This window comes from Tyto alba, unplaced genomic scaffold, assembly GCF_018691265.1.
Source record: "Tyto alba isolate M040663 unplaced genomic scaffold, T.alba_DEE_v4.0 Super-Scaffold_40, whole genome shotgun sequence".
Lineage (NCBI taxonomy): Eukaryota > Metazoa > Chordata > Aves > Strigiformes > Tytonidae > Tyto > Tyto alba.
The window spans coordinates 51,063,471-51,084,923 of NW_024881316.1; the positions used below are offsets into that span (position 1 = coordinate 51,063,471).

The 21,453-nt window shown below is 67.7% G+C and overlaps 3 protein-coding genes and 2 non-coding genes across 12 annotated transcripts; 2 read left to right on the top strand and 3 right to left on the bottom strand.

Moving 5' to 3' along the window:
* Nucleotides 1–318: 318 nt before the first annotated feature.
* On the top strand, nucleotides 319–482 carry LOC116965200. The gene has a single exon (XR_006166542.1). It is a non-coding gene; the product is annotated as a U1 spliceosomal RNA (small nuclear RNA).
* Nucleotides 483–1,027: 545 nt separating this feature from the next.
* On the bottom strand, nucleotides 1,028–1,191 carry LOC122154540. Its single transcript, XR_006166535.1, has one exon. It is a non-coding gene; the product is annotated as a U1 spliceosomal RNA (small nuclear RNA).
* Nucleotides 1,192–2,122: 931 nt separating this feature from the next.
* Nucleotides 2,123–8,388, bottom strand: EIF2B4 (eukaryotic translation initiation factor 2B subunit delta). Of its 2 annotated transcripts, none has more exons than XM_042803296.1 (13): nucleotides 8,329–8,388; nucleotides 8,202–8,245; nucleotides 7,985–8,123; nucleotides 7,314–7,517; nucleotides 7,065–7,147; nucleotides 6,778–6,869; nucleotides 6,288–6,402; nucleotides 5,891–5,967; nucleotides 5,574–5,676; nucleotides 4,699–4,826; nucleotides 2,829–3,009; nucleotides 2,557–2,737; nucleotides 2,123–2,363 (listed from the first exon to the last, which is right to left on the bottom strand). In XM_042803296.1, the coding sequence occupies exons 1-13, from the start codon at nucleotides 8,351–8,353 to the stop codon at nucleotides 2,164–2,166; spliced, it is 1,572 nt and encodes a 523-aa protein (XP_042659230.1). In that variant the 5' UTR covers nucleotides 8,354–8,388; the 3' UTR covers nucleotides 2,123–2,163. The 2 variants fall into 2 exon arrangements, with proteins under 2 accessions (XP_042659230.1, XP_042659229.1); XM_042803295.1 differs by having other exon boundaries at nucleotides 7,314–7,520.
* Nucleotides 8,389–8,750: 362 nt separating this feature from the next.
* SNX17 (sorting nexin 17) lies at nucleotides 8,751–17,013 on the top strand. 2 transcript variants are annotated; one of them, XM_042803304.1, is made up of 15 exons: nucleotides 8,751–8,931; nucleotides 11,967–12,041; nucleotides 12,445–12,562; nucleotides 12,942–13,006; nucleotides 13,135–13,197; nucleotides 13,665–13,755; nucleotides 13,938–14,025; nucleotides 14,393–14,462; nucleotides 14,540–14,632; nucleotides 14,747–14,950; nucleotides 15,284–15,406; nucleotides 15,490–15,567; nucleotides 15,757–15,831; nucleotides 16,156–16,197; nucleotides 16,287–17,013. In XM_042803304.1, exons 1-15 carry the CDS (start codon nucleotides 8,872–8,874, stop codon nucleotides 16,404–16,406), a joined length of 1,365 nt encoding a protein of 454 aa, XP_042659238.1. In that variant the 5' UTR covers nucleotides 8,751–8,871; the 3' UTR covers nucleotides 16,407–17,013. The 2 variants fall into 2 exon arrangements, with proteins under 2 accessions (XP_042659238.1, XP_042659237.1); XM_042803303.1 differs by having other exon boundaries at nucleotides 8,752–8,931; nucleotides 13,135–13,245.
* Nucleotides 17,014–17,109: 96 nt separating this feature from the next.
* On the bottom strand, nucleotides 17,110–21,421 carry ZNF513 (zinc finger protein 513). 6 transcript variants are annotated; one of them, XM_042803300.1, is made up of 4 exons: nucleotides 21,310–21,421; nucleotides 21,133–21,234; nucleotides 18,445–19,035; nucleotides 17,110–18,252 (listed from the first exon to the last, which is right to left on the bottom strand). In XM_042803300.1, exons 1-4 carry the CDS (start codon nucleotides 21,347–21,349, stop codon nucleotides 17,501–17,503), a joined length of 1,485 nt encoding a protein of 494 aa, XP_042659234.1. In that variant the 5' UTR covers nucleotides 21,350–21,421; the 3' UTR covers nucleotides 17,110–17,500. The 6 variants fall into 6 exon arrangements, with proteins under 6 accessions (XP_042659234.1, XP_042659233.1, XP_042659235.1 ...); XM_042803299.1 differs by having other exon boundaries at nucleotides 18,445–19,038; XM_042803301.1 differs by lacking the exon at nucleotides 21,133–21,234 and having other exon boundaries at nucleotides 18,445–19,038; nucleotides 21,310–21,418.
* Nucleotides 21,422–21,453: the final 32 nt, after the last annotated feature.

Genomic DNA, 21,453 nt, shown 5'->3' on the forward strand with positions numbered 1-21,453 from the left:
CCCCCCCCGCCCCCGCCCCGCCCCCGCCCCGCCCCGCCCCGCCCCGCCCCGCCCCGCCCGCCTCTGCAGAGCCGCAGACCTGCGGGATGGGGCGGGGCCATGCAGATTAGGGAGAGCGAGGGGTGACGGGAGGCCGTGGTGCCCCAAGACGGTGCCGCTGACGGTCCGCGCGGGAGCTGCGCGGGGCCACGCGTGGGCGGCGGGAGGCGCGTGGGTGCGGGCGGGTGCCGCGTCGGGAGAGGCTGGTGAGAGGGCCGGGGTGCCGCGTGTTGTGTGTGGGTGCGTCGGGGTGGTCCCCGGGGCGCGGGGAGCAGAGTCATACTTACCTGGCAGGGGAGACACCATGATCAGGCAGGTGGTTTTCCCAGGGCGAGGCTCATCCCCTGCACTCCGGGTGTGCTGACCCCTGCGATTTCCCCAAATGCGGGAAACTCGACTGCATAATTTGTGGTAGTGGGGGACTGCGTTCGCGCTCTCCCCTGGTGTCCGCGGTGTAAGAACAGACGTCACAGCTCCCGCGAGCGCGGTGCCCACGCTCCGTCCCGCCGCGCGTGGGAAGCGGCCGCACATCAGCCTCGGGGGGCGGGTCCCGGCTCCCTCGCAAATCCCGCGGGGGCGGCGGCGGCCCCGCGCTGCTTCTCGCGGCTGCCGAGAGCCCGTGGCCGAAGCCCGGCTCGCCCCACGGCGAACACGAGCTCCGGCCCGGCCGCGCGTGGGCGGCAACGGGAGACGAGACTCGGGCTCCACGCGAGCTCCGGGTGTCGACCCCGCGGGCGGCTCGAGGCGGCGGAAGCGGCGCCGGTCCCGCTCGGGTTCGGGCCGCGACGCGTCCGGTTCCTCCCGGCGCGACACCCCCGGCCGGCGGGGACAGCGGAGCCCGAGCCGCGGGGGCACGGCCGCAGCTCCGCCCGCTGCCCCCGGGGACCCCACTCCCGCGGGGGACGTGGCGGCCGCCGGCAGTGGGCCCGCACAGCCCACCCCACGGGACCCACCCTCGATTCGGGATCTGCCTTTCCACCACGGACACCAGGGGAGAGCGCGAACGCAGTCCCCCACTACCACAAATTATGCAGTCGAGTTTCCCGCATTTGGGGAAATCGCAGGGGTCAGCACACCCGGAGTGCAGGGGATGAGCCTCGCCCTGGGAAAACCACCTGCCTGATCATGGTGTCTCCCCTGCCAGGTAAGTATGACTCTGCTCCCCGCGCCCCGGGGACCACCCCGACGCACCCACACACAACACGCGGCACCCCGGCCCTCTCGCCCGCCTCCCCCGACGCGGCACCCGCCCGCACCCACGCGCCTCCCGCCGCCCACGCGTGGCCCCGCGCAGCTCCCGCGCGGACCGTCAGCGGCACCGTCTTGGGGCCGCACGGCCTCCCGTCACCCCTCGCTCTCCCTAATCTGCATGGCCCCGCCCCACACCCGCGAATCCCCGCCCCCTCGGCCCGGCCCGGCTCTGTGGCCCCGCCCTACCCCGAGGGCAGCAACCGGCACCGGAGCCGGTGGTAGGAGAGGCCGAGGGACTCACCGTGTCCCCACCCACAGCACCGGCCCTCGCACCCCGTTACCATCTCTCCCTCCACGCCCAGTTCCCGGCCGGGGTAGGGACACCGGACTCCCGCTGCCGCCCTCTGCTCTGCACATGGCAGCACCACCACGCGAGACCGGTGCATAAACACACACCCCTCCCAACTCCTCCCTGCTCACCCCCCGAGCTGGGAACATGCAGCGCTGGCAGTGATGGGCTCCAGCTGGGGAGGCACAGACGGCTCACAGCAATCCCTGCCAGGATCTGGGATAAGCGCCAATTTTACCGCAGTAGAAAAGGATGGGAATGCTGAAAAACAAGGGAGGACACACCCTTTCCCATGCCAGGGTCAGAGGTGCCAGTCCCTGCCGCACAAACCCAGCCCAAGTGGCTGCCAGAACCAGAGGAGGTGCAAGCCAGGGGCCACCACCAGTGTCACCACTTCCCCCGGGCTCCAGACAAAGGGCCCAGGGACAGGGAAGATCGTTCCCCACTCACTCCAGCCCGGGGCGGGAGGAGAGGGGCCGGGTGGAAGTGCCGGGCTGAGCCCGAGGTGCCATGGGGCACCACACAGCAGGCAGACAAGCTGCGTCGTGCGGCCTTGTTTATTAGTGTCTGTGCAGCTGCTCCTACTACTGATCCACGTTCTTGACACGCAGGACGACAGGCACAGAGGTGCAGGGGATCATGCCCAAGTCTGTGATGACCAGATCCACCAGGTCAGGCGGCGTCACGTCATAGACCAGGTTGAGGAGGCGCAAGGACTTGTTCTCTGCCCAGCCACCCAGCTGGGCCTGGCCCTTCCGCAGCACGATCAGATCGTCGGGGTCATCTGCAGGGAGAGGAGCAGCCGGTGGGATCAGTGGGGGGGTGGCACCTCTCCATCGCGCCCTGGCACCACTGCTGCCTGCCAGGCCACCCCTCCTGTGAGTGGTGGCCCCCAGCAAAGGCAGAGCAGCCCATCCTGGCCCGCAGCGGGAAGAGGGAGCAGGTCCCAGGTGGGAGGAATAGGACGGAAGCCGTACCCAGCTCATTGGAGACAAAAGAGTCCGTCTGCACTCGCTCACAGAACTTGTAGGTCTCGCAGCACACCAGGACGGGCACGTTGTAAGCCTTGGAGACCAGCGCTATCTGGGACGTCCCCACCCGGGACATGACGGAGCCGTTGGCCAGGAGCGCGTGGGCTCCCAGCAGCACTTTGGACACCTGCGAGAGAAGCGCGGGGGATCCGTCCAGCACATCCAACACCACGCTGCAGCCGCCCCCGCGCCCGCCACAGCCCCGCTCCACCCCTCACCTCGGGCAGCACGTAGGAAATGGCGTTGATCATCACATAGGTGCAGTGAATGCCCTTCCGCACCAGCCGGCGCAGCGTCTCCCGGCCCTCCAGCCGCGGCCGGCTGTCCACCACGATCACACGGAAGGCCCGGCCCTTCTTCACGTGGGCGTCGCACAGCGTGCGGTTCACGAGGGAAGAGCTGACGGACACCAGGGAGGAGAGGCTGCCCCATCCCGCCAGGCCAGGCCCCCACCCACCCGCCCTGCTCACCGACAGCATCGCCCAGGGCCAGAAGAATTCCCTTGGCGCCGGCTCCATCACCGGGTGCCGGCCGGGCAGGAGGTTTTCTGAGCGTTACTGGGGACGTCCCCAGGCACGTCCAGGCCAAACAGAGCAACACGTCTCACCCAGCACGGCAGCCAGGCTCCCACTGGGACCCTGAGGGGCTTCTGCTGCCTAGAGGCGTCCGGGCAGAGCTGATGTCCACCCTGGCTGCTGCAAGTGCTGCCCCTTCCAGACACCCTCCTGCTACACTTGCTCCCAGGGACCCCTCCCCCTCTCTTTGCACAGAGAAAAGTGATGTCTCAGCCCTCTCTGTAAGCAGCACTGACCTCCACCTACCCATGACCACTGTGAGGGACTCCCTTCTCCAAACCCTCTCCAAGTTTCCATCTCCTAATGCTCCAGGCCTGCACTGGCCTTCCTGCCCTTGCTCCTTCCTCTGACCATCACCTGGGACACACATCACATCTGGACTCTGTTTTCCCACAGTGGTCTCTGGCTCCTTCTCCCGCTTCTACCTTCTGGGACACAGACACTCGAAGGAAGAACGAGCTTCCATACTTTTGCTTCCTGACATTTGACACTGCCAGTTTATTAAAGATAGCAGTAAACAGTCATGGCTGTTCTGTAAGTGCCCTGTACTGAAGAAGCAGGGAATCTGGGTTTCTTGAAACACTTAGCTCTTGACGCATGCGAACAGAGGACGGTGCTGAGCCCCAGACAGGAACAGCAGAGCCTCACAGACAAGCCTTGGCTGGCAGCAATGGCTTTAGGCCTCTGTCAGGCACTTCCCAGCCCAGTCAAGGTGCTGCCCACTGCCGTAACACTGCAGTGGAGCCTGGGCTCGTCGAAATGGCGGGCAGTGCAAAGTCAGGCATTCACAAACTGAGTCTGAGGTGCCAGCAGAACTATATTTATCAGTACAGGCTGGTATAAGGCTACTTGACCAGACCCTCCTGTTCACTCTTCTAATGAGTCTGAGGGCTCCAGTGCTTCCAGCACCTAGCCCATCCCAGCATGCAGAGGAATTGGGAACACCACCAGCAGGCCACAGCCGTCTGCAGCGGGGCCCTCCAGGGATGCCAGCTCGCAGCCAGGCCTGCCAACACCATCCTCTGCGCTCTGCAGACAGTTTAGCATTCCTCTCAGCAGCTGCCAGGCAAAAAGTGCTCTGTCACCGCCTCGTGATGCAAGCTCGTTAGCCTGCCCGTCTCCCAGGATGGGACAAGAGTCCTAATGAGCCTTTTCTGAAGCACTAACAAAACCCCCACATCCAGTCAGCAAGTGCTGATCCCAGGGCCATGCTCTGCTCTGTCCTGACACCCTCATACATCCACTGTTCTGTCCTGACCTGCTGGTCATAAACTTCTCCCTCGTGCCTTTATTCACCAGCTCCCCACCACAGCCAAGTTCTGGCCAGCATCCCCTGACTACCCCCACCCCGCTTGTTTTATTTCTAGTTGCTGGACCCAGAGCCACAACCCTTCCCACACCCCCTGGGCAATGCTGACTTTCCTACCCATGAAAAACCGCTTTTGCAAGAGCTTCCCATGTTCACTCAGTGCTCCGTTTCCTTTTCCACCCACTGTCCTGGCTCTTCTCTTACCATCCATACACCAGGATCACATCGTTGTCATTTATCTTCTCAAAGGCAGACCTTGAAATGGCTTCAGCTGCCAAAAGAATCTTCTCCCGCAGATATTTGTCAATAGTGTCCTGCAGCTTCTCCTTCGCCTGGGGAGACAGTGCCATCACATACAGCGGGGCCTTGCCACACTGCAGACACCCTGTTGTCCCTTGCAGCCTGGTAGGACTGCGGGCTCAGCTCTGTCTGCAAGTGGAGAGCCCTGCCCTGCTCCCAACCAGCCTGTTTGCTGAATGGCACCTTCCCCTGTGGAGCTCCTGTGGAGCTTTTTGCATGGGATGTAGCCAAACACTGAAAAAACACATTCTGCCTCATCTGTGGCTGTACTGACGCTGTCAGACAACGCTCTCGCAGGCAGTCCTGGTGGGCAAGGGCAGCTCACGGTGCCCAGCTGCTGTGGCTTCGCTGCAGTGCGCAGCACGAGCCAGACCAGCCTGCGAGTCCTCCAGCCACTCAAGAGTCACTTCTCGATGCAGGAGCAATGCTGGTTGCTGGCCAGGCCTGCGGTGCAGTGCTGCGTTCACTGAAACCAGGTGTGCCTGCTGCAGCTTCTCCTGGTTTATGTCCCTGCTCCTGACTAGCTCCAGCCCTACCAGCCCGGTGACACTAACAGCTCAGCACTTGCTGTGGAGCACCCCGGCCCCCTCGGGTCCTGCCGGGCCGTGTCTGCTGGCAGAGTGGGTCTGGCCGCAGTCCCCGCTCAGGCCATGGCTGGTGACACGGATGGCCAAGTCTTCCAGCTTCACTGCATCTGCATCCCACCACCTCTCCCCGCTTAGCCAGCGTAAGGGCTGTCCCTCCACCCTGGTGCCTGCTGCTCCTGTGAGACCACTCACCTCCTCCTCTCTCAGGGTGTCAGGTAGGCATGAAATCTCCTTCTTGAGGAACTTAATGGCATTGCCCATGCTGGCTGAAAGGGGTCGGCACTGGTTCAGGAAGCTGCAGAGAGGAAACAGGCTTAGCTCCAGAGCAGCCTGGAGGGCAAGGACAAGAGCAAGGGTGCAGCTGGGCTGGGGATGGTGGGCAGGGAGGCAGAACCCAGAGCCCCAGGAAAGTCAGACCATATTTGTGTGACCACCAACCCAGAGAGGCGACCGATAGGCCACACCGAGTGGAGCTTCAGTCCCTCTGCTCTGGCACCGGGAGCTCTCACCTGATGTGTGGCTTCAGCTTGGCCACCAGGTCCCGCGACAGCTCCTCGTTGGGGGGAGTTGAATAATCCCGGATCAGCTGAGACAAGAAGGAAGAGAGCGTGAGCTCAGGGCACCCGTCCCTCCTGGGCAGGCACAGGACTGTGCCCACGCAAGAGGCTGCAGACCAGGCATGACTGTGTGCTGCATGGCTTGAGACGCTTTCCCAGAGGAGGCAAAGGGGTGCTCCAGGAACTCAAATCTGCAGCGCCAGAACGGGACACCCGCAGGGCTCAGCCCTGGGCACGGTCAGAAGGAAGAGGCTGAAGATGACGGAGCCCAGATAAAGCCTCAGCAGTCAGGGAGAGACGCCTGCGCCTGGTGCAACGCCCCTGTGGACATGGGTGGCTGCTCGCATACCTGTTTGAAGACTTCTAGCAGGGCGATGCAACGGGCGTTGGAGCCATTGATGATGCCCTGGGAGTACTGGAGGCCAAGGCGCACCACAGCTGGGTGGATGACTGTGGACGGGATGCTGCAGGGACAAACCTGAGTGAGCTGTCGTCACAGGCCCTCCACAGCCCAGGAACAACCAATCCACCGCCAGGCCCCCAGCCAAACCACACGAGGGATGGCCCAAGAAGGGAGCTGCCAGCTGGCCCCTGCTTGCTCTGTGACCTGAGGAGTCGTGCTGACCCCACAGCCCCTTCTCCCGTGGGCCTGCACTGCCCGAGGGCAGCTCTCCTCACCCCACATGCAGGACATCCGGATGCCCCCCCAGGCAAGCGAAGGGGTGTCCCCCCCCCCATCAAGTCCATCCCACACGCAGGACCAGGACACCCCTTGCAGTCAGGCGAAATGACGCGGAGCCAGGCGATTGCCAGGGGCCTGGGCTGGGGAGGCCACATACCCCATCTGCTGTGTCAGCGGCTTCTTACGGCTGTACTGGTGTAAGTGGGAGAACAGGTTGACCTTGGTGCCGTAGTCCTGCCTCAGAGGTACCTGTAGCCGAGTGGTGTTGACGACAGGTTACCCAAGGCTGCCATCCAGCTCCGCTCACGCCAGCACCACCAAGCACACCCAGCTCACAGCACACCGAGGCCCCCTCTGCCCAACAGGGAGGGGGTCCCAGCCCCGGCACGCATGCAGCCTGACCCCCTCCCTGCATGCAGCCTGCTGCCCAAGCCCTCCTCCCACCTGCTGCCGCTCCAGCTTCTTGGCCAGTTTCCTCTGGGCGGCGGGGTCGTCCACCTGCACGTGCTCCGGCAGCCGCTTCACCACTGTGAGGGTAGCGGGGAGGGGGGCGTGAGGCCGTGCAGCCCCCAGCCCAGCCGCCCTGCCTGCCCCAGGACGCGGGAAACGCAGGGCAGCATGAAAGGATCAGACGGGCGGCCCGCCCGAGACCCTTCCCTCCCCCTCCACTCTCGGTGGTGCCGGGAGCTTTACCGGGCTGCGGCTCGGTGGGGGTCAGCCGGGGCTTGGCTGCTGCGGCTGCCTGGCTCAGCTCTTTCTTGGCCTGCTTCTGGGCTCGCTCAGCCTCCTGCCTGGCACGGCGCTCAGCTCGCAGCTCAGCTTTGCTCTTGCCCCCCAGGGGCTTCTCGCTGTCGCTGGGGCCATCGGCCAAGGCGGGGGGGGGCGCAGGGTGAGCAGCTGCTGCCGGAGACGGGAGGGGGAAGTCTGTGCCCGGCCTCGACACCAGATGTAGCCCAGCGTGTCAGGCAGCCCGTGGCTGGGGGACCCTTCCCTCTGCAGGGGTCTGCCCGTGGCGGGGCAGGCTGGGCTAAGCCCCGCACCCTCCAGCGCCTCACCACCCCCCCGCGCAAACGACACGGGACCACCAAGACAGCCCCAGCCCCGCGCCCGGGCAGGGAGGGGACTGGCTCCTCCGCAGCTCAGTCCCTGCCAGGATGCAGGTGACCGAGGGGGCGAGGACCGGGGTGCCGATCGGCCGGGGGCCCCACTGCGGACCCCCTAACCGGAGGGTGCTCCTGGCTCAGGACTGCTTCAGCCTGGGCACCCCCCCCACCCCCCCCCCCCCCCCTAGTTCGGGGTGTGGGGAGCTCCGCCGTGGGGCTCGCCAGGCTCGGGGGCTGCCCCGGGGGGCAGGAGGTCCTCACCCCGCGGCTGCCCTGGGTCGGGGGGCGTCCCCAGCTCCGGGGGCTCGGCCGCCGGCCCCTTCTCGCTCCTCTTCTTCTTCTTCTGCTGCTTCTTCTCCTTCCGCAGCTGCAGCTTCTCCTCCCGGGAGAGCTCCGGGACCTGCGGGCACAGACCGTCAGCAGCCCCCCCGCCCCGTTCCCGGCCCGCGGCCCCGCGCCCGCCCCCGGCCCCGCTCACCTGCGGTCCCGCCGGCACCGGCGCGGCGGCTTCGGGGCCGGTACCTGGAACGGGGGGAAGCGTGAGCGGGGCGGCGGGGGGGCGCGATGGGGGGTCCCGACCGGCGGGTCCCGCTCCCCGCACTCACCGCCCGGCGCGGCCCGCTCCGCCATGCCGCCCGCCCGCAGCGCCGCCTGCCGGCCGGAGGGCGTCACCCTGACGTCACCTGCCGTGACGTCAGCGCAGCCCTTCGCGTGATGCGCGGTGACGCCACTCCGGTGGTGGCGGGGGGTGTGTGTGTGTGTGTGTGTGTGTGTGTGTGTGTGTGTGTGTGTGTGTGTGTGTGTGTGTGTGTTTTAACCCTTTCCCGGGGCGTCCCCCCCCCTTTCCCGCTCCCGCGGCCCCGGGCCCTCTCAGCGCCCCGGTGCCTGCTCCCGGTGGGCGGCGGGGCACGGTCGCGTGTCGCTGCGACGTTACCGGGCGCGGTGGCTGCCCCGGGGCTCTGCCGGGGGGGTGGGGGGGTGTCGCCGGGGCGGGGGGTGTCACCGGGGCGGGGCGGTCCGGCCCCGGCGGGCGGTTCCACCGGCCGCGCCATCGCGGGGGCCCCGCGGGGCGGCGCCGGGGAGCGCCCGGTCGGAGATGGCGGCGCGCGGCAGGTAGCGGGGGCTGCGCGACCCGGCCCGGCCCCGCCATGCACTTCTCCATCCCCGAGACCGAGACCCGCGCCGGCGACGGCGGCGCCGCCTACGTGGTGAGCGGGGCCGGAGCGGGGCCGGAGCGGTCCCGCGGGGCGGGGCGGCGCGGCCCCGCGGCCCGGTTCCGGTGGGCCCCGCCGCGGCAGCGCTCCGGCGGGGCGCCGGTCAGACGCCGCCGTCCCGGGGGCGGGCGCTGCCCCTGCCCGGTGGGGCCGTGCGGGCGCGCAGCCCCGGCGGCGGTCGCGGGTGGTTTGTGCGGGCCGGGACCGCGACCGCGACCGGGACCGGGCAACCACCGGCCGCCATCCCCAGCCGGCGCCCCGCTCCTGCGCTCCGGGAACCGGGAGGAATGGAGCCGGGCCCTGCGGCCCGGGTCCGGCCCCCGGCGGGCTCGGGGGGGTCCCCGGGGCGCGGCCCCGCGGGCGCCGCTCGGGGGGTGCCCGGGCCGTGCCCTGCGCCGGGGCCCGGTGTGCTGCGGGCGGGCGGGGGGAAACATCGGGCAGGGACCCCGTCCCGTCCCCCGGGCACGGCGCATCCTGTCCCGCCCGCCCGCCCGTCTGTCCATCCGTCCATCTGTCCCGGCTTCCTGTTTTGCTCGACGCGCCGTGAACGCCCTCCGGCTTGGCAGCCCCTGCGGGAGCGGCTCCCCCGAGTGCCGGGAGCCCCCGCCCCGGGTCCCGCCGCAGGGTGCGGTGGGGCACAGGTCCCCGGGGCTGCGTGGAGGCGGCGGTGGGGCCGCAGGGGCTGGGGCCAGGCCCGCGCTCCCCTCCGCTCCCAGCTCGGGGCTCCATGGCCCCCCCATCTCCTCCACGCCTGTTGCCATGGGGACCCCTCGCCAACCCCCCCTTTGCCCAGATCCCTCCCCTGGGGGTCTCCCCTGGTCCTCTTGAGCACAGGGCAGTGCGTCGGGGACACGGGCAGCCGTTGGGAGCTGCAGGAAGGGCTGCGAGGGGTCCTGGTGATCCACAGGCAGCTGTGGTTGCACAAGGGCAGGAGGAGCAAGCTGTGCCCGAGGTGTGTTCAGCCCTGTGCCTCCCCCTGCACTTTGCCCTCGGGTGTCGCGGTGGCTCCTTGGGAGGAAAAGACCTCATCCCCAGAGTCAGAGGAGAGCTCATTTGCAGCCCTGGGTCTGGGCAGGAGCTGGTGACCCTGCAAACAGCCGTGACTGGGCTACCCGGCGTCCCCCCTGCTCTCCTTGGGCCCTCGGCGGGGACCCTGGGCAGCAGGGCTGTTGCCTTTGGGTTGGAAGATGGTGTGAGAAGTCTCTGTGAGCTCCAGCGCGGCCCCTGCAGGTGCCTCTGCTGACCCCAGGCAGCTCCAGCTTTTGGGGGCAGGATGCTTGGGGCCTCCAGTGAGCAAGACAGCCATGGCAGGTACCTGCTAGGGCTGCGATTGTTGGCTGGAGGCATGCCTCCAGCCCCCCTGGTGCATCCTCCCGCCCTCCCAAACGCCGTTCTGGGGACGGCAGGTCCTGCTCTGGCACAGAGGGGACAGGACTGTCCCCAGGCAGGATGCTGCCTGTGGCGAGGTGCCCAGGAGCTGGGGTGTGGAGTTGCTGGGCCCCATGTGCTGTGCAGCCATTGCCCTGCTCTGCCTGTGGCGTCAGCGGGGAGCTGAGCCAGGGTGGGGGTCACAGGGCAGAGGGGGTGTCCGGGGGCAGCAGCCAGGGACCAGCTCAGTGGGGTCCCCGGCAGCAGGGACAGTCGGCTCCCCAACTCTGCAGGGCTCCCTCCGAGCCGTGGGACATGTGAGCCCCAGCTGGGCTGGTGCTGGTAGGGCAGGGCTGTCCGGAGGGGGTTCAGCCTCTCCCCTGGCCCCGGCGGGGCATGTCCAGGGACAGGGGTGAGGGCAGGTCTTGCTGGGTTCTCTGCAGCAACACTTACGCTTTCAAGCAACCAGCGCCCCCGTAGTGCTGGGACATGTGGTGGCCCCGGGGCAGACAGGCAGCACACAGGGAAGGAATCCCCTGGCCGGTGGCGAGGGCTGGCTGTAGCCATGTGCCCCAGGAGGTGGTGGAGCGAGCCCGGGAGCTCTCCATGGCTAGACGCCGGGCTCCTGTTCCACTGGCCTGAGTGCAGCCTGGGTTGCCGTGCTGGCCACCGCGTTGCTGTGCTCGCTCTTCCAAATGTGTCGTAGGGCCTGCAGAATGGAGAGCAGCCCCTGGCTGCTGCCTCCCCTTGCTGCAGGGAGCAGGGGGGGGTGTCCTTGACCTGCTGACCTGGGGACACCCCCGTGTCTGTGGGGCTGCAGTGCGGCTCTGTGCTCTCCCCGTGGCTGGGGAGCTGCAGGGTTACACCTTCCTGGTGTCTATCAGACACATCTCTTGAATGCGTTTGTACTTCCCGAGCAGTTTTGACCATATCCACTGGGCTGCAGGTCCGCACCGACGCATCTTCAGAAGGGCAGCACACAGCAACCTTTCAGTGTTGTTACTGTACTTCTCTGTGCAAGTCCTGGGTGTTTGATCCATCCTCACTTGCTGATGTGTAGCCCTCGAAAGCTGACAGCAGCCTCTCCCGGTCCTGGCTGTGCTGGGGGCCGTGGCTGTGCCAGCCAGGGGCTGCTCGTTGCATGTGTCGGCCTCGTGGGCAGCTTTGGGGTACGTGGGCCCTGCCCCTCTCCAGGCTGCTGGGGATGCTGCCCTCGAGAGCTGGAGGGGGGGACCCTGCCTCACAGGGGAAGAGCTGTGCAGCTGTGTGTTCCGGGGCAGTGCCTGGAGAGGGTCCAGGTAGTGGGCGGCGTGCTGCCAGGATCAGTGCCTCCGGGCTGGGGCCAGTGCCTGCAAGGCAACCCCAGCTCCCACAGTGGTGCTCAGCCCGGCACGGGGCACACGAGGGTGTTAGGTCGGCCCTGGAGCTTCCAGGGGCGGGGGCTGAGCTCTGCGGGCAGGAGGGGAGGGCTGGGAGTGCCCCATCTGCCCCTCGGCAGCGTCCTCAGGTGAATCGCTTCTTCCTGGGCTGCGGCGGGGCTGGGCCCTGCAGAGGCTTCTCCCTGGGGTGCCCTGTGTGCTCTGAGCTGGGCAGGCCCTGGGGCCCCTCCGTCTCCATCTGTCAGGTGTTGGGATCTGACTGGTGTCTGTCTCTTCCCACAGGCCTACAACATCCACGTGAACGGGGTGCTGCACTGCCGGGTGCGTTACAGCCAGCTCCTGGGGCTGCATGAGCAGGTAGGCAGCCATCGCCAGAGGCGGTGGGAGCTGCTGCCAGCTGGCCCCCGCTCCCCCGTGCCCGCTGCGCTCCTGGCAGGCAGGGTGCTGGGCCCTGGGCTCTGCCGTCGAGCGCTGCTGGAGAGCGGAGCATCGGGCGCTGTGCGGGCTGCAGGCAGGCATGTGCTGCCTGCGGGGCCGGCCGGGGTGCCATTCCCCGTCCCTTGGCACCGGGTGCAGGCCTCCTCTCCTGCCCTGTGACATCCCGGCTGGGCTCTTGCACGCTGCTGGCTGTCCGTCTGGATGAGGAACAGCGGCGTGCTCGCCGCCGCCCTCGCCAGGGCTCTGGGAATCGGCTGGGGTGGGGGATCAGAGCAGCCACCATCTCCCTGGAGGGTCTGGCAGCACTCTGCTCTCTTCCCAGTTAAGGAAAGAGTATGGCGCTAACGTGGTCCCAGCCTTTCCCCCGAAGAAGATCTTCACGCTCACCCCAGCAGAGGTAGAGCAACGACGGGAACAGCTGGAGAAATACATGCAGGCTGGTAAGCTGGGTCTGCCTCGTGCCGCGGCTCGGGGCCGGCTGTCCCTGCTCAGTCACCCAGGGCACCAGGGCGCTGCCCTCACCTTCCTCCCCACCCTTTGCTGTGGCCCATCTTGATACTCCCAGTCTTGCTCTGGTATTAGCTGGCCTTGTCCACTGGCTGTCAGCTCCCCAGTCCCAGCCCCTTCCCTGTGCTGGCAGAGGTGGAGACCTGCTGGTGCCTCCGCCTCGGGGAGTCGGCGGGTGCCCAGGTGCGCGCCCTACACGCGTGCTTGTCTGGGTGCAAGCTCTGGGGGGCCGCAGAGTAGCCAGGCGTTGGCGTGCGTCCCTGCGCCTTCCCACATAACACCTGACTCCCTGCTCATCTTCCACCCTCCCAGTGCGGCAGGACCCGACACTGGGAGGCAGCGAGACCTTCAACAGCTTCCTGCGCAAGGCCCAGCAGGTGAGGGGACAGGAGCTGCTGGGTGCACTGGGCTGTGGTGTGTGTGCTGGGACCCTCGGCCTGCGAGGCAGCCGGGGTGGCACGAGGGTGGAGGGAGCAGGGTACCAATCCTGCTTCTCTCCCTGCAGGAGACGCAGCAGATTCCCACAGAGGAGGTGGTGCTGGAAGTGCTGCTCTCCAACGGCCAGAAGGTCAAGGTCACCATCCTTACCTCGGACCAGACAGAGGATGTCCTTGAGGTGCCAAAGCTCTTGTGCTGGGCAGGATGAGCTCCTCCTGCTGAGTTCTGTGGCCTCCCACACGTGCAGGAGTTCCCGCAGCCTGTCAGCCCCCTGGCCCTCCCTGCCACCTCCCTACCCCAGAGCAAGGCTGTCCTGGGGGGGCTGAAGAGCGGTGGAGCTGGAAAGGGTGTGCCGATGTGCTCGTGCCCCTCTCTGGGTCCAGATTGGTGTTGGGAAGCCCCCAGCTGCTTCACGGTGGCAACGATCCCACTGGCCCCGCTTGCCCCGCCCCGCCCCGGCCCCCAGCACAGCAGAGGTGCTGCTTTCCTGCTGTTGGGAGGCCCCAGAACGCACACAGGCTGGATCCTGCCGCAGGGTAAGGATGTCGAAGTGCTGCCTCTCTGCAGGAAGTGGTGACCTCCTGCTCTCACTCCCAGGCTGTGGCCTCCAAGCTGGATCTGCCAGATGACCTGGTCGGCTACTTCAGCCTCTTCCTAGTGAGAGAGACCAAGGACGGAGCTTTCTCCTGTGAGTAGAGCAGGCTGGAGCCCCGCCAGGGCTGCGGTGGGACATCTGCCCCAGAGCGAGAGCGGTGTGCTTGGACCCCTGGCTGGGGGTGTGCAGCAGGCTCCCCTGGGGCGCCCTGGCTGGCAGGGGTCCGGCGGGCTGCCGCTGCGCCGAGCTGCTGTTGAGCTGCTGTTTCCCTGCAGTCGTGCGGAAGCTGCAGGAGTTTGAGCTGCCGTACGTGTCCGTCACCAGCCTGCACAACCCCGAGTTCAGGATCATCCTGCGCAAGAGGTGAGGGGCAGGGCCGGGGGGGCAGCGACTGCTGGAGCAGTGGGGTGGTGCAGAGGGACCCCTCCCCTCCTGCCATCATCGCCCGCGGCGGTGCTTTGGCTCCTGGGAACACACCTGAGTGTCCCCAGCCATGACACGGGGGCCAGGCTGCCCTGCCGGGCTTGGCCCCTGTTTCTGCTTTCTCAGACATGGCCCTTCCCACCTCTGGTAGCTGCTTGAGAGGGGGATTGGGTCCTGGCCACCGGTGGCTACGGGGGGAGCTGGCCAGAGAGCCAGCCCAGCGCCTTGTCCCATCGTGGAGGGGTGTTTTCCTTCCCCCAGCTCTTAGGAGCTGGGGAATAGGTTGACCCATGTGGTTCCCTTCTAGCTACTGGGACTCTGCCTACGACGACGATGTAATGGAGCATCGCGTGGGGTTGAACTTGCTGTATGCGCAGGTGAGGGTCAGCTCTGGCGGTGCGGGGTCTCGGGTGGCTCTGGGCCCAGCTGCTCACCGGCCTCTGCTTCTTGTTAGACGGTGTCAGACATCGAGCGTGGGTGGATCCTAGTCAACAAGGAACAGCACCGGCAGCTGAAGTCCCTACAGGAAAAAGTCTCCAAGAAGGAGGTGGGGGAGGGCGCGATGCTGTGACAGGCACCGCTCCTGTGTGAACGTGTGGTGCTGGGCTCCCGGCCTGGGAAGGCAGCTGCCTGTGCTGAGCTGCCCCGGCTCTGCCCGCAGTTCATCCGCCTGGCACAGACCCTGAAGTACTACGGCTATCTCAAGTTCGACCCCTGCATCACTGACTTCCCTGAGAAGGGATGCCACGTCGTTGTCAGCGCTGGCAACAACGAGCTCAACTTCCAGGTGCGGCTGCCGAGCGAGCAGATCAAGGAAGGCAGCTTCAAGGTCACGCGCATGCGGTGCTGGCGGGTCACGTCCTCGGTGAGTGTCGCTGGCCTGCGGGCCCCGGGGAGCAGGGAGGGCTCTCTGGGGTCAGTGGGACCCGGCTGTGCCGGCAGCGATCCCTGGGAAGAGTGCTGGCTGCGTTGTCCGCTTCCAGCCCAGCTGGCCTGGTTGTGCTTTGGGGCCGAGGGGGTCATCGGCGCGAGGACGTTCGAGGGGTCTGCTGCTGCGGGGGGGACCTGGTGGTGGTGGAAGGCCGGTGGGAGCTGGGCAGGGTGTCGAGTCTGGCGGCTGCCCCCTGTCAGCACAGGGGCTTGGGAAGCTGGCTGCTTCCCCTCTGCAGGCTCCCAGCCTCAGCGTGTGCCCTTGCAGGTGCCGATGAGCAACGGCCCCTCGGGAAGCAGCCCGGGGAAGTCTGAGGTGAAGCTGGAGTTGGCCTTTGAGTACCTAATGAGCAAGGACCGGCTGCAGTGGGTCACCATCACCAGTCCACAGGTAGGGCTGCCGGGAGCGAGGGAGAGGGCCGATCTGGGCTTGGCGTGGGGTGCGCGGAGCCTCGTGACACCTCTCCCTTGCAGGCCATCATGCTGAGCATCTGCCTGCAATCTATGGTGGATGAGCTGATGGTGAAAAAGTCTGGAGGCAGCATCCGCAAGGTGAGGGTTGGAGCTGGATGTTGTCTCTGGGGTGGGAACTTGTCCTGCCCCTGTAACTCCCCAGGGTCTAGGCTGGCGTCTGCTCGCTCTTCTCAGGATGGGGCCAGCTGAAGGATCCCCAGGGGCCACCTTAAACCTCTGGAGTTGCCCGTGGGGACCCTGCTGCTGAGCCGAGCTCCCCCCTTGCAGATGTTTCGCCGGAGGGTGAACGGGGCCCTGCGGCGCTCGGACAGCCAGCAGGCTGTGAAATCGCCCCCGCTGCTGGTGAGTGGGACCCTGCAGCCCGGGCAGGGGACACAAGCGTGACTGTGGTCTCCGCGGGGCGTTGGGTACCAGAGCCCACCCGCCCCCACGGCAGGGCTGGTGGCGGGGAGGGCTGGGACAAGCCCAGAGGGCAGCAGGGCAGAGGTGCCCTGCTCTTGCGGGTCCTGGGAGGAGAAAGGGGAGCTGGACCCATCCCTGGGAGCGGGAAGGGACGGTGGCCTGGCCTCCTCCCTTGAGGGCAAGTGGTGGTCGACGGCAGGGCGACGGGGTGGCGGGGGGCACGTCCTGCCGCCTCGGTGCTGCCTGACCGTGCTGTCCCCACAGGACTCGCCCGATGCCTCCCGGGAGCCAATGGCCAAACTCTCGGTGAGTTGTGTGCGGTCGCAGTCGCCCTCGAACGAACGGAGCAGGGGGAGTGGGGGGTCCTCCTCCCTAACATATCCCCCTCTCCACAGAGCAAGCTCACCTCTGTCAGCCTTCGAGGGATCAGCCACTCCACCTCTGCTAATGATGTGGGCGCTAATGACTTCCACGGCAATTACGCCTTTGAGGGCATCGGTGATGAAGATTTGTAGTGCCCCCCCTTCCTCGGACAGCACCGGCCCGAGGGCCTTCGCTGAGGAATGTACGACCTGCAGACAGGTTGCAATCAACGTGCCTCTCACCTGCTACATCCACCTTCCCCTGCTGCCCTGGGCTGGGGAGCTCACCCCCAGCCCACCGTTGCCTTCGGGGTGGGGGCAGCTGAACTCCTCCTGCTGCTGGCTCCAGCTGGGAGAGGGCTTGTTCCCAGGGCGGCACCAGCCCGACCCGAGCAGCGTGCCCAGGCCGAGCCCTGCAGCAGTGTCGCGGAGCCTGGCCCAGCCCGGGGGGCAGAGCTGCCCCCTCCCCAGCCGGGAGGGCCTGGTCCGAGCGCCCACCTCGGCAGCTGGGGGCACCGAGTGGCCCTCCTGAGGCTCCATAATGCCAAATTAGCGTTTAGGTTTCTGCTCAGAGACAGACGGCTGTAAACTGTCTCCGGGGGGCTCTGGGCAGAGCCCCCTCTCTAACCCGCTCATAGACTCCAGCATAATCTAGGCTTGTAACCACGTATCTCCTGCTGCTCAGACCGACCAGAGCATTAATGGACAGTAGCCAATGTTTACACACTGCAATGATGATTAAAATGGATCCTGATTGGTACTGAGCTGTCTGCTGTCCCTCCCCTCCCCGCACACCTTGCCAGCCCCACGCTATCCTCTCCTGAAGCAGAACAAGGTCCCCAGGGAGAATAGCAGATAACAAAACTGACTGTTTAATGCTTTTATACACAATATAAATTACACTGACCGGCATGGCAACAGCCATGGAACCAGTCCTGTTTCCCCCTCCCCCCTTTTCCCCAGTCTCCGGCAGGCAGAGGAAGGCTCCGACAGGCAGGAACAGGCAGGTACTGCCCCTGAGGGGGCCTGGGGGGCACAGCACCACTGCTGCTGGAGCAGGCACCTGAGCCACCGGTCCTGGCTCCACCCTGCCCGGGGCAGGATAGGGCTGCTGGAGACCCTTTCGCACCCTGCGTAAGGCAGCCCTGAACCCCCACGGAGTCTGCTGCCCGTGCCTCCCCCGGGGGCTGAGGCACCCCAGGCCCGACGCAGGGCTGGATACCCCTGCATCTGGGCTAAGTGCTGTCTCAGGGCAGGGCCGTGCCCACGGCTGGAGGGGCCAGGAGGGCTTTGGCATTGCGTGGGTTTACCCAGCTCTCAGCCGTGTGGCCGTGGATCTTCTGGTGGCGCTTGTAGTTGTCCCAGTGGCCAGTGGTGTAGGGGCAGTCCCGGCACTGGAAGGGCTTCTCGCCCGTGTGCCGCAGCATGTGCCGCTTCAGGTTCATGCTCTGGTTGCAGCTGTAGCTGCAGAGGCTGCACTGGAAGGGCTTGTCACCCGAGTGGATGCGCCCGTGACGCTTGAGGTTGGCCAGGTTGCCGCAGGCGTAGTCGCAGAGCTGGCACTTGTAGGGCTTCTCGCCCGTGTGCACTCGCTGGTGCCGCTTCAGGTTGTCGAGGTGGGCGGAGGCGTAGGGGCAGAGTGGGCAGACGAACGGCTTCTCCCCGCTGTGTGTCTTCATGTGCCGCGCCAAGTGGTTGGGGTAGTGGGTGACGAAGGAGCAGAGGCTGCAGGCGAAGCCTTTGTCCCCCGTGCCTTTGCGGGGGCTGGCGCCCGGCTCGGTGCCCAGCACCGCCAGGCTGCAGCGTCCGCAGACCTGCTCAGCCAGGCCCTCATCCTGCGCGAACCCGTCGTCCAGCACCAGCCCGCACATGCGGCACGTGAAGGGGAAGAGCAGCTCGGGCAGCGCGGCCGCCTCCTCGCCCCGCAGCCGAGCGCAGCCGGGCAGGAAGGGGCCGCTGCCGCTGCCCACGTGCAGGCTCAGCTCCGGCAGCAGCGGCTCTGCGGGACAAACACAAACAGGGCTGTGAGCGGGGCTGCGGCGCTGGCAGGGCTCAGCTCCGCGCGGGGCGACGGTGCCCCAGCTCAGGCCTGGCACAGGTCGACGGCAGGATGCGTGCCTTGCCCCTTCCCCAGCCCTGGGGCCACGCCACAGCCACTCTCCCCTGCATCCCCCCCCCCCCAGCTCTTTACCTGGGTCCTTATCTCCCCGGTGCGGCCCCTCGCCTTCGGGCAGGCGGTGGCTGAGCATGTGCCGCTTCAGGTTGCGGCTCTGGTTGCAGCGATAGTCGCAGGCAGCACACTGGAAGGGCTTGTCCTGGCTGTGGACCCGTTCATGGCGTTTCAGGTTGCCCAGGCTGCTGCAAGCGAAGCTGCAGCACGTGCAGTGGTACGGCTTCTCCCCCGTGTGCGTGCGCAGGTGTCGGGTCAGGTTCACCAGCTGGGCAGAGGCGTAGGCACACTGCGGGCACGCGAACGGCTTCTCCCCATTGTGCGTCTTCATGTGGCGCTTGAGGTGGCTGGAGTAGTGGGAGGCGAAGGGGCAGAGCTGGCAGGAGTAGACGATGCGCTGGCTGCGGCCCCCCTCGGCGCCGGCGCACTGCAGGCAGCTCTGCCCTAGGCTGGCAGCGAGCTGCAGCCCACACTGGCGGCAGGGCAGCGCCGCGGGGCCGGGCTCACCGCCCTCCTCGGGGTCACTCTCCACACTCAGCTGCTGGTACCCGGAGGAGCAGTCGTCGTCGCTCAGGGCGTACGCCGGGATGGCGATCTTCCCCACCAGCGTGTCTGCTGAGAAGACCGTGGGGATGGGACGGTGTCAGCCTGGCTGCCCCCAGGGCACAGCCCCTCCGGTTGTGCCAGTGGTCCCGGCAGGGCCCGTCTCAAGGAGGGGGCAGGCAGCTGCGCCCACCCCGGCAGCAGCCCGTGGGAGCCCACCGCGCTGCCCACAGCGGGGTGAGGGGCCTCACAGCCACCATCTGCCCCGACATGCTGCTGCAGGGCCTGTCCTGGGCACCTTGGGAAACCCTGTCACCCCCCGCTCTGTGCCTGGCCGAGCCGGGCGGTCAGCTCACGGCCAGACCCCCAGCAGCAGGTGGAGGGGGGCACAGGGGTGCGGTGGGCAGCTGGCACGCACCGGTGCGGCTGGGCCTGGCTGGTAGGAAGCAGCAGTGGCGGGAAGGTGTTGAGCGCAGCCTGACCCAGGCAGGAGGGCTGGGTGCCCTCAACACTTGCTCTGGGCCCCCCCTTGGCTGTGCTGCTGCCTCCATCATGCAGGAAAACAGACCTTCCCCAGCCCCACGCAGCACTGCGCGGAGGGAAGTCTGTGCCAGGCTCTCAGAGGGCACTTCTGCTTCCCGGCTGGGCACACCCATCCTCCTGCATCCCCTGGGGTAACGCTCGTGCCCCAGGAAGGGATGACGGGAGCGGAGCCCACTGCCCTGCAGCTGCCCCAGCCTGGCCCCGTGCCCCAGATGTGCCCCCAGGCTGGTGCTTGGGGCTGGAAGGGCAGTGACATGCAGCCGAAGCCTTGCCACTACCGGCCTCCAGCTGTGACCTGCTGTCCCCATCCTGGAGCCTTGGGACCTGCGAGACTCGACAGACACCCACCGCCCCGGGAAGCCGCCCGGGCCGTCCCTTTCGCTGCTGCCCACCTGGCTGCACCAACTCCCAGAGCCCCAGGCAGGCGCAGGGGTGAGTCTGCTCCCACGCTGCGGATCGGGGCGGCCCCTCCAGCCCCCTTTTCCCAAGCACTGCCGGCAGTGCAGACGCCAGAATGGGGCATCCTGCGAGGGCCTGGCTATTGCCAGGGGAACCCTTGTGCCCCGCACCGAGGGACTCCCTTGCCTCCTCAGCTCAAGCCCACGATCCAGCAGTGCCACAGCATCCCTGGAGCACTGTCATGTCAGTGCTGCCCGGGCAGGACAGTGTGGTCCGTGGGGCGAGGATGAGGCTGGTGATGGCTCTCCTGCCATCCTCAGTGGGCCCCGAGGTGGCTGGGGCAGGCAGCTGAGAGCAGGGAGGGAGGCGTTTCCGAGGGCAGGAGTTCTGCTGCAGAGAGCTGCTTTCAGCCCTCGCAGAGCCCAGCTCCCAGCGCCGCTACACGGGCTTTGTCCCGGCACTGCGGGGACGCGCAGCGCTGGGAGCAGAACCCCATCTGCCAGGCAGCTGGGACCACGCCTCGGCACAGGAGCGGGAGCTGCCGGCACGGCACGGAGGACAGCCCTCGTGGGCAGCGCGGGGACGGCGAGGGCTGCGGGGACGGGGCCGTCTGTGCCCCCCTCTCCTATCGCCGTTGAGCACGTCCCCGCGTTGTTCACCGCTCACCATCGAGCGATGCTCCTGCAGGTCCTCGCAAGGCACCTTAACGGAGCCGCAGCCCGGCCACGGGAAGGGCCCGGGGTGCCCGTGGGGCGGGCAAGCGGCGGAGCGCGGGGGCTAGCAGCGAGGCAGCACCGGCCCAGCTCCCCCGCCGACACGGCGGGGCAGGGCCCCACAGGTACGCGGCCCCGGATCCCGGGGGGGCTGCAAATCCACGACCCCGCGGGTGCGGGGGGCTCCCGGGCAGAGCGGTGTCGGTGTCGGCCGAGCCGCCGTGTGCGGCGGGGCCGGCTGCCAGTCCTGATTTCCCCGCGGCCCCAGAGCAACCGGGGCGGGGGGGGGGTTAACGGGAGGGAGCGGGGGGTGGGGGGTCAGTGCCGGGGGCCGGTGCGGGGCGGGGGCCGGGGCCTCACCCCACGGGCCGCACCCAGGGACGGAGCAGCCTCCGGGCGGAGCCGCTGCCGGGTGGGGCCGGTGCCGGTGCCGGTGCCGGCGGGGCCGTGCTCCCGCGGCCGCCGTGGCCCCGCAGCCGCCGTTCCCGGGCCCGCCCGGCGCCACACGCACCTGGCGGTCCCTTCTCGAAGGCCAGGCCGCGGCCCAGCAGCAGGTCGCCGGGCAGCACCAGCGCCGCTCCCGCCGTCTCCTCGGCGCCGTCCTCGGCGTCCGCTGCAACACACCGAGCGCCGAGGGTCACCGCCGGGCCGCCGCCGCCGCCGCGCCCCGGCCCCGCCGCGCACTCACCCTTAACCGGCTGCGGGTGGCTCTGCTTCCGCCGGGGCATCGTGGCCGGCCCCGGTCCCGGCGCCGGCCCGGCCCCGCCGCCCGCCCGCCCGCGGCCCGCCAGCCGCCCCCGCCAGCCCGGGGCGGCCGCCGCCGCCCCGCCTC

Bases quoted from the DNA above. Each gene is read 5' to 3' on its own strand.
- EIF2B4 (XM_042803295.1), bottom strand. From the start codon at position 8,353: ATGGCGGAGCGGGCCGCGCCGGGCG. The intron at 7,148-7,313 runs GTAAAGCTCCCG...CTACCCTCACAG, and splicing joins CCCCACCGAGCCGCAGCCCG to TGGTGAAGCGGCTGCCGGAG. The intron at 6,403-6,777 runs GTATGTGGCCTC...TTGTCCCTGCAG, and splicing joins CCGCTGACACAGCAGATGGG to CATCCCGTCCACAGTCATCC.
- SNX17 (XM_042803303.1), top strand. From the start codon at position 8,872: ATGCACTTCTCCATCCCCGAGACCGAGACCCGCGCCGGCGACGGCGGC. The intron at 12,563-12,941 runs GTAAGCTGGGTC...CCACCCTCCCAG, and splicing joins GGAGAAATACATGCAGGCTG to TGCGGCAGGACCCGACACTG. The intron at 15,832-16,155 runs GTGAGTGGGACC...CTGTCCCCACAG, and splicing joins TGAAATCGCCCCCGCTGCTG to GACTCGCCCGATGCCTCCCG.
- ZNF513 (XM_042803297.1), bottom strand. From the start codon at position 21,349: ATGCCCCGGCGGAAGCAGAGCCACCCGCAGCCGGTTAAGGGTGAGTGC. The intron at 19,039-21,132 runs GTGCGTGTGGCG...CGGTCTTCTCAG, and splicing joins CTTCGAGAAGGGACCGCCAG to CAGACACGCTGGTGGGGAAG. The intron at 18,253-18,444 runs GTAAAGAGCTGG...TTTGTCCCGCAG, and splicing joins CCGGGGAGATAAGGACCCAG to AGCCGCTGCTGCCGGAGCTG.